Source organism: Lacerta agilis, chromosome 6 (genome assembly GCF_009819535.1).
Source record: "Lacerta agilis isolate rLacAgi1 chromosome 6, rLacAgi1.pri, whole genome shotgun sequence".
Taxonomy (NCBI): domain Eukaryota; kingdom Metazoa; phylum Chordata; class Lepidosauria; order Squamata; family Lacertidae; genus Lacerta; species Lacerta agilis.
The window spans coordinates 10,187,747-10,203,472 of NC_046317.1; the positions used below are offsets into that span (position 1 = coordinate 10,187,747).

Consider the following 15,726-nt stretch of genomic DNA (forward strand, 5'->3'; position numbering starts at 1 on the left):
CCCGGTTCTCCGACCTCCCCTCCAGACCACCTTGAACCAATGCCTAACCGCCAACCCAACAAAGTTGTGAAGATTTGCTACGCAGCAAGTGAAACCCAATTGGTACCAGCCAATCAGCCAAATGGGAAAATTCCTACCGGGCCCCTGCCTCAACAGCAGATGACCCACGATGGCATAGCAAGACCCTAAATATAGGGAGGGTGGGCGGGTGATCCGGTGCACGAAGCGAAAGAGAAAGCTCTATGCAACGTGCAGCGCTATATAAAGGTCTCTCGGTTAATACACAAAATTCCCCATTGGCCAGATCTGCCCAGCAACCGAGGGACTACCAATGAGGTTGTTGTGGCTATCCAATCGCTCCCACCCACACAAACAGTGAGGCCAGTTCTGATGATCTCACCGCAACACATGTCCTCTGTGAGGAGAAGTCGATGATTTGAAAAATGCAGCAGACACCAAATAATTAGCTTTCAAATAATTTATTTGTAGAAGTACACTTTGCACATCATGGAACGTTAAAAAACAACACCACTACACAGTTTTAAAACTATAGTAATAAATAAGGCCGCAATCCAGAGAATATGCTTAAATCCCATCCATGTTAACAACAACACAAATGTGATTTAAATTTATCTGGATTGCGGTCGCTACAAAATTCTTCCCTGTGCATAATCTGGCAACATTCTAAACACCCAACCAAGACCAGCAGGCTGGGATAAATAATACTTTGTGTGTGTTTATTTTTTTAAAAATGGAAATATTACAGGAACAAAATGAGGCTGCCTGATGCATGTCCAGTGAACTTAATGCAGAGGAAGACATAATTCCATAAAACTGGCACCATACAGTGAACTACAGCTACTTCGAACACACACATGGCACTTGCAAGTAATGTACAAAAAATGTATTTATTTATTTTCTTTTTAAAGACAGGTCCCAAGAAAAACAGGCTCACAATCTAATAATTACAAGAGACATGGAAGAGGAGACTGCACTGAGTAGGTTGTAAAAGCTTGTGGGGAAAGAACAGTGAACACGAAGTTCAGGAAGTAGCAGAACTAGTGTCCTAATTTCAAAGAGTACGAGAACTTAAAAGGGAGAAGTGATAGGCATCAGAAAGAGATGAAGTAACTTCTAGGTCTGAACTAATCAAAAGAACAAAGAGGAATGGAATAGTGTGTTCTCAAAAAGGACAATTAGCCCTATAATCTGTGGGCACAATCCACCAGAAGTTCTCCTAAGCAACCTCCACTGAGTGCTACGAAAGCACAAAAAGCAGATATCATGGAGTTTTCTCAAGAGTTTCCTGGTGACTTTTGTCCATATTTCCTTGGGTTACACCAATCTTTCCTTTTCCAGTGATATTTTTTCCTTTAGCACTTTGGTTTAACAGATAATCATTATATCAATTTCCAGAGTACAAATGACAGAGGGTTTTTCAACCAAGAGGGCCAGTAATGTACGGGCTTCAGAACCATACTATTAAACATGCATTTCTTAAGCAATATGAAAGGTTTAATACTTACAATAAGAGAATAATGTTGCAATTTCCCAAGTTACCAGTCCATTAATTATCATCTAATTGAATGTGTAAAATTGACAATACCCAAGTTATTAATTGAAGTGCCTGTTGGTTTACTTGAGGAATTATGCTTATTAGCCAACTTGAAAAGTGGAATAGAATTTTTTTAAAAAACATAGAAACTGAAGTATAATAATATTTACAGAAATTCAGTGTCAGTATCCAAAAATTGAAATGGCCTTTGTATACATAAAGTGCTGTGTTAAAATGGGGCTTGGGGACCTACAGTACTGGTCTATATCTCAAATCATATCGACTTGAGTCCTAAATGACACCCGAAACTCCAATTCTTACTTATGGGAGACATGTATATCACCCATCACATTACATAGACATCTCAAAAGAGGCAGCACAACGATCTCACTAGCTCCTCTATGGAGTTTCAAACACCTGAAGGCACTTTAGGGTTGAGAAAGAATGGGTTTAGTGTTATATTTTACAACAGAGGTTGTCCACCCTCCTGTATAGAGCCTTTGAGTCTCTGCAAGGACATTAAAATGATATGGATTCACTCTTTATAATTGAAAACTATTAATTTGGGTGGGGAAAGGACTGGTTCTTTTTTCCTTTGCCTTTTTTTTAAAAAAACATCTTCTTAATTATAATGAAAGAGAAATCTACAGTCCCAAGCCTTTGTTTTGGAGCATTAAAACCCAAGAGTAAAATTTCATCTTCCAGTCACCTATTACATAGAGCTAGGGGGGAAACTTTCCATTAAAAAGCAATTGAGATTCTGCAGAGACTACAAGCTCCTATACATTTCGAGAGGGATTACATGTGAATGGTTTCACTGGGTTGCGTCCTACACAGTTGTGGTTTTACTCTTAGAAGAGGAAGGAACTATGTGTGCAATAAAAGGGAAGTGCAGTTATAGAGACAAACAAAATGATGATCAGTCCATTATCAAAACCTATTGCTGTGACACATGGGAGAGGTAGTGAAAATAAATTTTCCTTTCCCCCAAATTTGCATCCGTGCTCCCTCTCCATTTGTTTGTGCACCCTACCGAGCTCACTATAAACAGGGGGTAAAAATCCTTAACTTTGGCTAAATCATAAGGATTATTTTTGTCCTACATTCATTTTGTAAAAGTACAAAGATTTCTGTAAAAGGACCATGTTCATGAGCACAGAATTGTTCTGGATTTTTGGTTGTTGTTTAAATAGAGCACTTCCAGACTCTCAGATAACAGCACACAACATGGTTTTGTATTCAGGATCATACCTGTCAAGTTTAAGAGGCAGAACTATTGTTTATGTTCAAGTTTAAGCAGCAAATCTAATGCCCTGATCCATTTTGGAATACATCTTTCTGGTACAGAAGATAGTCTTAAAAACCAAGGGATCCAGTCCTACAAATCTAAGCAGAACTCCCCCTTTAAGTCTGGCATCGTGGGTTAGATGCCAAGGCACAGGAAAAAAAAATCCATGGTGTTTTGCCTGAACTATAAATAACAACAAAAACCACAATATAATAGATATCATAAATAAATAAATATGAAAACAGCTGTTCTCTATAGTTCAGCAGAGCGCTCTTTTAGCAGCACGGCTCGGCCGATCTCGTCTCTTGCTGTGCTGGAGGTGCTGACGTTATTTGTTGGTGCTGTTGCTGGGTTTATGACGTGGAAAGCCACGAGAGGACAGCCTTCCACATTGTTGCAGATAAGGTTCTGGATGGAAGCTGTGTTCACAATGTCAAAGCCAACTTTGCCCCCAAAGGTGCTGGGCTTCCAGTACTCTGGTGAGCAGATGACATTTCCCATGAGACCTTTCAAGGAGAACGGTGCCCCAAGTTCAATCATGGTCTCACCAAAGATGGCTCCAGGACGTGGTTTTTCTACAAGGAGGGCTGGGTAGAGCTCCATAGCATCAATATCCCCATAGAGTTCTTCCAGTTCTGCAGCCATTTCTTTTTCTCCTGTAATAGAGAGTCCAAAAAAACAACAACATATTAGTAAAACTTCAGTTACAGGTGGGTAGCCGTGTTGGTCTGCCATAGTCAAAACAAAATAGAAAATTCTTTTCAGTAGCACCTTAGAGACCAACTGTGTTTGTACTTGGTATGAGCTTTCATGTGCATGTGTGTATGAGCTTTCTTGGTATGAGCTTTCGTGTGTGTATCTGAAGAAGTGTGCATGCACACGAAAGCTCATACCAAGAACAAACACAGATGGTCTCTAAGGTGCTACTGAAAAGAATTTTCTATTTAGTAAAACTTCAGCCTTTTTCTCCCCAGTTTTGTATTCAGTTCTAAATCACTAAATAATTATTTTATAAGATTCTGAAAAGGAGAATGGAAATTGCCTTATAGAGAGGCTTCTAGTTGTTGCAAAAGCTGCCATGAAATTAATAAAGAAGAAAATAATAGGGGGAAGAGAGAGAGAGGAATCCAAGTCTGTAATTCTAGAGAAAAGTTGCATCAGCAGAGGGGAAAAAATCAATGCACTTGGAGAAGGATGAATGAAACAACTCTGTAAGGCCCACAAGGACTTTGATTGACACAGAATTTTCTTCGTGAAAACTGTAACGTAGAAGCTCCCCACCCCCCATAGAGTCTATTTTCTTCCATTTCATCCTTAGAAGGTAGTTTCCCTTTTGAACATCTCTCATTGCAGATTGAAATGACAGTGAGGAATCGCGACAGAGGGGCTGCAACTACCCAATCTCCAATGAAAGACAACAGAGCTTTTCTACAAGAACTCAACATTTTTCTCAAACAACATGTTCTTGATATACTGAGTAATTCATTAATTGGTTATATTGCTTGAATCTTGGATTTGCATTTGAACGCCAACTTGAGGGCTTTTTGGGATGAGAGGCAGCATAGAACTGAACTATGACCTAGTCTAAAAACAACCCATTGGAGCATCTAGCCCTTAGCTGCCTGCACAATCCCAGACCTGCTAACTGCAGTCCCTTAAGTGGAGATGTCAAGAATTGGATCTGAGACATCCCCATGCAAAGCAGAGGTTTGATCTCTAAGCTGTGCAGCCTTGCCCATAAAGAGCAGCTCCTGTTTTTGTATAAGAAGAAGACGACAAGTCTTACCTGTGAGCTCTTCAAATGACTGAAATGGCTTCAGCATAAAGTGCTTCCGATACTCATTCAAGGAGCGGTATCTCATCTGCCGGCTTTGATCAATGGAGGCTTTAGCTACTGTCTGCACCGCAGCAGGGACGTTCCGCCCACCAGCTACCTGTTATCAAAGAAATGGAGTAATATGAGAAACCACATGGAGATCAGAACTTCAAGCCCATTGGAAATCAAATGGACCTCAAACATTTATCCATCTCTTGGATTTATGGTCAGAAACTTGCTCATGCTATTCAATCTTCTGTCTGAAAAACGACAGGAAAAAGCTGCAGGCAGTCTAAAACTGTGCCACAAATTTCCCCTTTCCCTAATCATTCTTCCCGTGCTTAAAATATTTTCAGATACTGGAGTGACTTAACAGGTGGACAGATGTACCCTGTTGCCTCGAGATGAAGGCTATGCAATTTCTTAGTAGGAAATAAATTCTTACCCTTCCAGCCCTTTGCTTGGAGAAGGATTCCACCATGTGAGAAAGACCATGTTCTAACATGATGGAGTTGTTATAGATGAACTGCTGGTATGTGTACTCTTGGTCGTGAATCTGGAAGGTATCAGGGAGGAGAGGATGCCAGTGGTAAAGGGTGTTGAATTCTGCCGCGATTCTGTTCTGATACTGGAATCTCTGGTTGAAGAGCAGCTCTGGGTCAAACTTCAACTTGAAGTGGTAGCCACTCAGGTGCTGCACGTAGTCTTCAATCACAATCTTGATGGTCTCTCCTGTTTCCCCACAGAAAACAAAAGTCAGTCATTCTTTTCATTTCCTAAACAATAAACAGGTAAAGCACTCCTGGATGGTTAAATCCACTCAAAGGCGACTATGGGGTGAGGCACTCATCTCGCTTCAGGCCAAGGGAGCTGGCATTTTTCTACAAACAGCTTTCTGGGTCATGTGGCCAGCATGACTAAACCACTTCTGGTGCAACAGAAAACTAACGGAAACCAGAGTGCACAGAAACACCATTTACCTTCCCGTTGCAGTTGTACCTATTTATCTCCTTGCACTGGTGTGCTTTCAAACTGCTAGGCTGGCAGGAGCTGGAACAGAGCAACGGGAGCTCACCCTGTCACGGGGATTCGAACAGCCGACCTTCCGATCGGCAAGCCCAAGAGGCTCAGCGGTTTAGACAACAGCACCTCCCGTTCCCTTATATTTCCTAAACAATATTGAATGCTGAAGAATACAAGAACGGCCTTCCTGATTCAGGCCAAGAATGCATTTTGACTGCCAACACATCTCCAATGGAGGCCAACAAAATGTCCCTGGGAAGCTCAGAATCAAGGCAAAAGGGTAATAAGCCATTCTTTCAGGTTCTTATTCAACATCCAGTATTCATACAACCTATTGCCTCTATACATGGATGTTCTGCTTAGACAACATAGGCAACAGATGATGTTGGGCCACGAATTTGTCTCAACCCATTTAAAGCCATCTCAGGTGATGGGTATTGCCACATCTAGCAGCAGCAAAATTCCATCGAGTAATTGCACGTTAACCGTGAGCATTTGTAAAAATTACCAGTTAAGATCAGGCGGGCAGTTTGGAACAGCTGCTCATCATCCCATTCCGGATGCTCGCCCTTCAGAATGTCACAGACCCGGTTGTGTTCCCGGAGCCATAACGTGGCGTACATCATCAGCCCTGGAACCAAACCAAAGACCTCTTGCCCTACAGAAAATTTCAGGTGCTCAGGGACATGTGGTGGGTAGATCATTTCTGCCTGAGTGTCTTTGACCGTAGGTGGGTACATCTCTCCATCAATCATCTGTAATTAAAAAATAAATAAATGAGCATGGCAACACATAGAATCTACTATCATACTGGATTTCAGCCAAGAATACTAAAATCCAGTGCAAATATAATATGCTCATACTTGTCAATTTCTAATGGGTTTCAAGTACAGAGGTTTGTTGTAAATTGTAGCACTAATCTAGATGCACATAGTTATCTAGTAAGAATGGGGTGTCTGGTGCAGTTATTGAAATGCCTGTGGGCCTTCTCTGTGTCAGAGGAAATACGGAAGCTCTTCTCTTCCTGGTAAGGATGTTAACATTAATGATGCTCTCGTTTTCTCAGCACACTGCAGGAATTTCAGAAGGAATCCAAACTAACCTGAAATTTCAGCTTCCCGTCCTTAAACAGTCTGAGTTTCATCTGCCTGTCCAAAGTTTCTCCATAGATATGATTTAGATCAACCTGTTGAAAAAATAGGAACACCAAAGTCTAATTTTAATTTGTCAGACGAGACGGAAAAACAATTAGATTCTCCCTCTAAATGTTTCAGAACATAATATGTTGCAGTGACGTTCCAATGGAAACAAGAGTTCTCTCCACCCGTTGAAAGTTTTGGGAAACAATGTTATTTCTCAAATTTCATCACCGATAAAATTTAGGAAGCGAAGCTCTTTCAGGTTTTTGCGCTAACTGCCCTCAGTGACAACTTCAAAAAGCAGGAGCCCTTGTGAACAACCATGATTAAAATAGTATAAATCGCCAGCCCCTTGCTTCAAGTGTTATCTTAGAAAGTTGTGCTGCAGACAAAACCGGTTTATAAACAGGGATATCGACTGCATTTTTCACCCTCAAATTCAGGGGTGCAACGGTAATATTTCTATAAATTGAGGAGAACCAAACTGCTATGTATTTTAGAGACTGACCAAATAAAATCAAATGGTTCTCCCACACATAAGATTGTGGGAACAGGCTATTCTGTGGTTATTCCAGAGAGATTTGCTGTACAATGTGCCTATCGCAATACTGATGCAACTCCTTTGTGGACGGGCAAGATATCCCCTCTCACCGCAGGAGTTGATAAAAGGTTTGTTTGTAATAACTTATCAGTCCAAGTCACAGTTCTGCCATCTTACCCCATGTCCAAGAGCTTTGGTGAAGGCTGCTCCTTTGTGATGATCTGTCTTGAAGAACTGGTGCGTGAAATGCTGGGCAAAGAACGTGAACATGATATTTGTGCCTTGTGGGTCGGGAATAAATTTTCTCCGCAGTAGAAATTTCTCTACAATGAGCTTGGAATCGGGAAGCTCCTTCTTACCTGGAAAGCAAAGCAATCATTTATTTTTCTGACAGCCGAAGGGACTAGAGACTGAATAACTGCAGGAGATTGGCAGGAAGAATTAAAAATGTCAAACCCCAGTTTAATGCACGTTGACAGCTTCTTTGCAGTTTGGAACCTGTCCGATTGTTAAGTATCATACTAAACATAGTTGTCTTGGTTTAAACCTGTTAGTTATTCATTGGGTTGCCAATATATACACAACTTGTTGGCTGATTTACAGCCACAGCAAGTTTTCTGTTCCTTTGACAAAGGAAGACAGAACGTTTCACTGGGAAGATATATGCTGCAACGCACACTCAATATCTTGTGTTTCTCCTTCAGACATATTTTCAGGGTGGATTTGATTTAAATCAAACTGATTTAAATCACGATTTAAATCACTAGTCAGTAAGGCTCAGGATGGATTTAAATTAAAAAAATTTTTTTGTTTTAAATCAGATTTTTTTGTTTTAAATCAGATTTTTTTGATTTAAATCAGATTTTTTTGATTTAAATCAGGTTTTTTGATTTAAATCAGATTTTTTTATTTAAATCGGATTTTTTTAAAATTTAAATCCACCCTGAGCCTTACTGACTAGTGATTTAAATTGTGATTTAAATCATGATTTAAATCAGTTTGATTTAAATCAAATCCACCCTGCATATTTTGTAATGTTTCAGCCATTTTCAGGCATTCACTGAACATAATTAACCATTGCATTGAGGGGGGAGACCAGGGTTGCCCCCACTTGCCTTGTGTACATACAGGAGGAATCATATTTCATTTTGTCTTAAATTCACATGCACAGATTTCCCCGTCCCCCTTCTTACCTTTCACACCCATAGGGGTTGGGCAGTTGTGGTCTACCGGCGGAAGAGCTCTTGTATAGTAAGAAAGGTTCGAATAAGCTTCCCAGCTTTTGTAACCATAATGGCTGTTATACGTTGGTGGGCTCTCTATTAAATGGGATCTTGCTGGAAGGGGAGAGAAAGAACCAGAAAAATTATCACCATGCTTAAATGACCACAGTATGGAGACAGAGAACCTTCCCGACAAGACTCCCCACACAGTCTAAGCCCCATGGAGGATAAGCATCTGACCTTGAAAAGTCAATTTTCAGAATGCAAAAATCCATTTTCAATTTTTCCCTCTTTGCATTTTTGTCTCTTGGGTCACAACTACGCCGAAACATTCTTACACTTAAAATGTCCATCCATGGTTTCCCTCAGATTCCCAAGACCTGGAGTTTGGAGAGTATGCTCAAAACTCTTTGACAGAGATTCCCCACCCCCGTCACAGAACTACACTAACCCATAGAGAGGAAATTAACCTTTTTTCAGTGTGTACCATACATGGACTTTGAAGAGACGTTTGAACTTCTGCTCTTATCTTCAAAGAGAGGCAGGTGGCAACCAAAGAAGCAGCTTAACTTAGCCACCGCTTTGCCCGATGCCATTTATTAGAAGGCTGAGTGGCTAGAATGCATTAGACCAAAATAAACAGCAAGGCCTATTGCGACCAACATATAGCACTTCAAAGTGCTTGGGTAAATATCTGCCCCCAAGATTAAGCCTCCAGTCCAATGCTCATTTACCCGAGAACAAGTGCCAATGAGCTCAACGAGACTTACTTCTGAGTAGATGCGTACAAGACTGCGCTGTAAAAGAGATATGGATACTTACACATCAATACGTATCTCATGATGGCATTGTGGAGGAAAGGGAAGTTGTTGATTACATCCCAGACTGCTTTGAAGTGAGTGAGCAGGTAGTGGACTGTGGACGGAGCGGGTTTCAGCGTCACTTTCAGCCAAGTAAAAAATTCCGCTGTAAGGAACGAAGCCCAATGAACATTAGCAAAAAACTGTCAAATGCTCCCAGACGCTAATTGTGCAAGCGTAACTTTCTGGAATACGTACGTGTAGTGCAGTTTTCCCCGTAATAACCAGTCCGCGTACAGTCGCATTCATAGCGGTCCAATCCTGCTGTCATGCAGACTCCTCTGTTTTGGCATGGATTTGAGCAGCAAGGATTAACTGAAAGGGAATCAAGAGGTGAGATCTAGTGTCTTATAAAGGCCCTTGGACCAGTGCTAATTAAACAGTTCCCCAGAGACCAACTGCCACTTGATACCATCATATTATATTCACCCTCAGAATGCATCCAGCCTTTCTAGATTGTTAGTGCATCACACACATGAGGCAATAGGGTATAGCTGTTGGGAGCACGAAGAGGTAAGCAGGAGGCCGATCTAACTTTCTTGGGTGGAAAGCACCCCAATTCTGGAAATCAGTTCTAAATGCACCTGCCTACAGCATCATCACTAGCACCCCTGTATTGTTGCCGGGGAAATGATTGTTGCCGTAGCTGCTGCATCTGCAGACACACTTAACACCGAAGAGTGATTTCAGAGGAACTTTCAGCTGGAGAAAAACTCGAAATTCATGGGGAGCCCACTCTAAGCAAAGATGGAGGAGAAGGCAATTGCCTACTCCATGAGTAGGCAAACTATGGCCTGGGGCCCGGATCCGGGCCAATTGCCTTCTAAATCCGGCCCGCGGATGGTCCAGGAATCAACATGTTTTGACATGAGTAGAATGTGTCCTTTTATTTAAAACGCATCTCTGGGTTATTTGTGGGGCATAGGAATTCGTTCATTTTCCCCCCCTTCAAAATATAGTCCGCCCCCCCCCACAAGGTCTGAGGGACAGTGGACGGGCCCCCTGCTGAAAAAGTTTGCTGACCCCTGGCCTACTCCATACAAACCTCGAAGAATGGATTTCGCTAGTCGTGATATTTAAACTCTTGGACAATAGTCTTCCTTGTGAAATATGTACAACTTTTACTAGATCATGTTAGCAGAAATTAGTACCACTGGCAGGAACAAATGTAATAAGGCTTTCATCTAGGACATTATATTGTGTGTCTAAGGCTACAACCCTTATACCTGAGAACAAGCTCCAATTAGGCTTCCTCCTCTTATTAGAAATAAGTTTGTGCTCTAAGAAACTTAAGTTCACTTTCAAGTGAACGTAATGACACCAGCAGCTTCTAATAAAGCCTCAGAGGGCATTGATGTCTGCTCCTTGCTAAATATCTTCTTAGGAGATGGCCACCGCCCCCCCCCCCCCGCAGTTCTAAAAGTTTCCGACCATCTCCTAAGAAGATATTTAGCAAGATGCACTTCTGAAAATCACTGGTAACCATTTACATACATTTGACTCTACAGCATGGGTTATCCACACATAAATAAAGGGATGTTAAAAAAAGAAAAGAAAAAGAAACAAAGCATAAACTAGTTTGAAAACAGAAGTTACGACGCCTCTCCCCATTTTACAGGCTAGGCAACTGACGTACAGAAAAAAAGTCTGCTGTTAGCACCAGCATCAAACACTTTTGATGCTTTCGGCTCCGTGTCCTGCCTTACATAACTTTTCCTTGCCAAGAAAGAAGAAAGGGTATGAATGGGGGGAACGGGGGACGGGGACACAATATTTAGTTACTGCTTCATTAATCTTTTCAGAATGAGTGCACAGAAGGCAGGAGGAAAAACACCAGGAGATACTAGTATTTCCTCTACATTCGCCTTTTGTTAAAGGAAATTAACCCTAATTCAGACAACATAGGTGCCGAGGAGACAAAGCCAGAAATAATTAGACTCAGTTAAAATACAGTCATAGATACAAGGATAAAACCTTGTTCTTACAGTCCAAAAAATCTAAATACTTCAATCTATAGTCCCTAACTAAGTCTTCTCCCCTACGTGACATTTTTTCCCCCTTAACCTAATTTACCCCAAAAATGCCTTTTGGGGAACCGCTGTGTGAGACACCCTCAACTCTCAGCACTTTTACAAGTTAACCTCTCATTTCAGGGTCACATTTCCAGGCTCCTTCAAAGTTCAAGCCTGCATATATTGCAACAAAACAGCACCGGTGGTCTTCGGTTTCTTTTAATCGCCACTTTGAAAGGTAAGTGTAGCAGCCGGAAACCTTTCTTAAAAACCCAAAGAGCGCCAGGAAGAGGACAAAACGAGATAGCAATGCGCAACCCCAGGAAGTCAGTAGGATTTGCACCATCCCAGCTCAACACAGCGCTGGATTTTTTTTTGTAGATAGCAAAGACTTAATTTTAAAAAAGATCAGCAGCACTCACCTGCTTGGCTGATGGCCAAGATAGAAAACAAGACAACGCAGGGTGCAATCATTTTTGGCGCAGAAACTTTCGAAATCGCGGATATGATAAAATAAATAATAATATAATATAATTATTATTATTAAATAAATAGATATTCCCGAGGAGGAGCTTTCACTAGCTGCCCAGCGCCGTTCAGGATCCGCAGCTTGTGCTCTTGAAGAGATCTCCGTGTCTGGAGCAGCTGCCGCGGACCTGGTGCCTTTATGCGCAGCCGGAGTGACTCACGATTGCGCGCAGGAAGCAAGCAGGATCCGCCCCCGGAGACGCAACGAGGGGTGGCGCGGATACAAGGAACGTTTTTGGCACTCAGTTTTTTTCCCTGCAGGTTTGCACGGATTCTCACCGCCCCAAAGCTGGGCGATCCTTTCCCTTCCGCTTTGAAATCGTGGGCTTGTGCGTGGAATTCCGCTGCATTTGCCACGGGAAAAGGGGGGTGGGGAGAGGGGGGTGGGGACGGAGAGGGATATTGCGCGCGATGAGGTTTGTGGAAACGTGGGAGAACGCCATCCCCAAACATTTCACTGATCGTAGAATTGTAGAGCTGGAAGGGAACCCGGGGGTCATCTAGCCCCACCGCATGCAAGGCAGGACTCTTTCCTTGCCCGACGTGGGACTCGAACCCACGACCCTGAGATTCTGATTCTCCTGCTGCTCTACTGCTCTCTGAGCGATCTCAGAGGCGGAGCCTGCGCGTAAAGAGTCGCCAGGTGAGGCCATGAAGTAAGTTAGAGCCAGAAGCAGATCCGCAAATGCCGGTTCTTCCAAGGGTTAAGTTAGTCGACTCCTTGCTGTGGATCGCAAGCCTGCGGAGGATCACTGTGAGGAAGGCCAGTGCCTTCCGACAAAATCTTCGCGTTTTTGCCTGCTCGCCTGCTACAGGTGTTGAATAAATGCTTCTTCCGACAGGCAGTGTCTGGGTTGGCTTCCAGCGCAGACGCTTCCTCGCCACCACGCTCCTTTCTGACATTCTTAACTCGGATCCTGAAGGCATGCTCCGGGTTGACTCTCAGCTCCAAAATCTTTCTAAAGCCTCCTATAAGTCCGCCCCCCCCCACCAAAAAAAAAAAAACACACACAGAAGACACACAGACACACGCACACACACACACAGACACACTTAATTGGTGACCCAGTCCCCACTTCCCATTCACAAACTGGATACCTGGGAGTGAGGCTCTGTCACAAAAGTTCGGATATCATGAAAGGACAGCAAATGGCTAGAATAGATTATTATTGTTGCATTTTTGCAGGCAGGGAGGGGTGGCTTGCTGCCCCAGGATGCCATATGATTTGGGTCTGGTACCATTTGTTACAAGGGACGCGGGTGGCGCTGTGGGTTAAACCACAGAGCCTAGGGCTTGCCGATCAGAAGGTGGGCTGTTTGAATCCTTGCTACAGGGTGAGCTGTTGCTTGGTCCCTGCTCCTGCCAACCTAGCAGTTCGAAAGCACGAAGTGCAAGTAGATAAATAGGTACCGCTCTGGCGGGAAGGTAAATGGCATTTCCGTGCGCTGCTCTGGTTCGCCAGAAGTGGCTTAGTCATGCTGGCCACATGACCCGGAAGCTGTACACCGGCTCCCTCAGCCAGTAAAGCGAGATGAGCGCCGCAACCCCAGAGTCATCCGCAACTGGACCTAATGGTCAGAGGTCCGGTCCCTTTACCTTTACCTTTACCATTTGTTACACAATGTATTCTTTTCTGGGTCCTATGGAAGGATAAGAATAAGGGTGATGTTGATGTACCGTATTTTTTCATGTATAACAGGACCCCTATTCTTTGGGACTCCAAATTAAGAAATTGGGGGGAGATGTTAAGCTTTTTTGGGGGGGTTGCCCAGAGTTGTTCAGCTTTTTATGGGGGTGGCCGTCAATCGCTCAACCGCCTGACCGCAGCTGCCAATCGCACGCCTCGCAGAAGGCACCAGTCTTCTGACCAAACGCAGCCACAAATCGCCCAACCAATTGCCACAACAACAACAACAAATCCCAGCCACACCTGGCCGCATACACCACTCACATGCCCAATCACCGCTATATATCTCCTACTGGTGCCTACCCTCCGTGTAGAAGATGATCCCCAATTTTTTACATTATTTTTGTATAAAAAACACCCGTCTTATACACAAAAAATACGGTATTTCATTCACCTGCTTTATCACTGCAAGAACCTTGTAAGGTTGACCTTACAGTAGGTATCTTCCCTTTATTTCACCTTCCCTTTCTTTGTTTTGCTTGTTTATTTGTTTATTAGACAAGGAGACCCAGGTGGCACTGTGGGTTAAACCAGGGCTTGCTGATCAGAAGGTCGGCGGTTCAAATCCCTACCACGGAGTGAGCTCCTGTTACTCGGTCCCAGCTCCTGCCCACCTAGCAGTTTGAAAGCACATCAAAGTGCAAGTGGATAAATAGGGACCGCTCCGGCGGGAAGGTAAACGGCGTTTCCGTGCGCTGCTCTGGTTCGCCAGAAGCGGCTTTGTCATGCTGGCCATATGACCCGGAAGCTGTCTGCGGACAAACGCCGGCTCCCTCGGCCTATAGAGCGAGATGAGCGCCGCAACCCCAGAGTCGGACACGACTGGATCTGATGGTCAGGGGTCCCTTTACCTTTTACCTTTTATTAGAGAACTAGTTGCAGTGAGCAGCCGTTTGCCCTGTTCACATGTGGGGAAAGAGCACAGCATCATTTAGCTTAGTGGACAAAACATTTGCCCTGTGTGTGGAAGGGCCTGGGTTTCATCTCCACTTAAAAGCAGTGGCATGTTGGCAGATGCTGGCAGAAGTTAAATCTGGATGTGCTGACAGATCTCTGAGGATCAGCAAGGGTCACCAATTGCTTAACAATCCCAACAGCAAAATGGCTTTGCCCCCAACTAGGGTGGATTTGATTTAAATAAAATTGATTTAAATCACTAGTCAGTAAGGCTTGATTTAAATCACTAGTCAGTAAGCCTTGATTTAAATAAAATAAAAAATTTAACAGAAAGACTCATTCTTGCTGGCATCCTCTTAATATTTACAACCCAGAGGAGGGTTTCATTTCTGGAATAATAAATTTTCAGAGTAGTTTTTACAGTTACATCAAAAATTACTGATTTGGTTATACTATCAGAAATACATAGATAGATAATTATGAACTTGTTGTTCTGCTGTGCTTTATTGGAAGGAGAAAAATAATCATTTCCTTAAGGACAACTTAAACAATTTATTTAACTAAAACGGTAACATTATAGCATATGTATCCATGTTTGTTAAACGATGTGGTTAAACAATTAAAAAAAAAAACTTAGACTGAGTTTTAGTACACATGAAAAACTTGAAACAAATCCTTATTTCCTGATGAATAGCCTTTGGACTATAATGTAACTTAAACAGAAAACTATCTTTAGAAAGATTTTTTCCTCCGAAAGCATTTTATTTAAAAAATCCGATTTTTTTTTTAAAAAAAATCCGATTTTAATTTTGAAAAATCTGATTATTATTATTATTATTTTAAAAAATCATTGATTTTTATCCACCCTGCCCCCAACTACATTAGGCTGCTGAAATGAAGAAAGTTAGGAGCAGGCCTTTGTGCGAAAGGTCCCTGGTCTCAGTTCAGTACTGGTGCTGAAAAGAAATTCCTACGCTCAAAATGTGCTCGCTCATTTTTGCACTCGGCTCTGGTTAGCAGAGCTAAACAATACTGGGCAAAATGGACGGATACCCTGGCATGCTAGCTACCGGTACCTCCTTTCTTTCCCTCTCTCATCTCCTCAAAAAGGAGCACATAGCTGGGAACAAACCCTGTCCCCAGTCAGCTTGCTGTT

The 15,726-nt window shown here is 42.7% G+C and overlaps 1 protein-coding gene across 1 annotated transcript; it reads right to left on the minus strand.

Annotated features, from left to right (window-relative positions):
* Positions 1 to 2,169: 2,169 nt before the first annotated feature.
* Positions 2,170 to 11,931, minus strand: PTGS2 (prostaglandin-endoperoxide synthase 2). Its single transcript, XM_033151386.1, has 10 exons — positions 11,880 to 11,931; positions 9,644 to 9,760; positions 9,408 to 9,551; positions 8,556 to 8,699; positions 7,540 to 7,721; positions 6,785 to 6,868; positions 6,191 to 6,437; positions 5,105 to 5,391; positions 4,630 to 4,777; positions 2,170 to 3,499 (listed from the first exon to the last, which is right to left on the minus strand). The coding sequence occupies exons 1-10, from the start codon at positions 11,929 to 11,931 to the stop codon at positions 3,096 to 3,098; spliced, it is 1,809 nt and encodes a 602-aa protein (XP_033007277.1). The 3' UTR covers positions 2,170 to 3,095.
* Between the last annotated feature and the right edge of the window lie 3,795 nt (positions 11,932 to 15,726).

Bases quoted from the DNA above. Each gene is read 5' to 3' on its own strand.
- PTGS2 (XM_033151386.1), bottom strand. From the start codon at position 11,931: ATGATTGCACCCTGCGTTGTCTTGTTTTCTATCTTGGCCATCAGCCAA. The intron at 9,761-11,879 runs GTGAGTGCTGCT...ATTCCCTTTCAG, and splicing joins CTTGGCCATCAGCCAAGCAG to TTAATCCTTGCTGCTCAAAT. The intron at 4,778-5,104 runs GTAAGAATTTAT...CTTTGATAACAG, and splicing joins CCAAGCAAAGGGCTGGAAGG to GTAGCTGGTGGGCGGAACGT.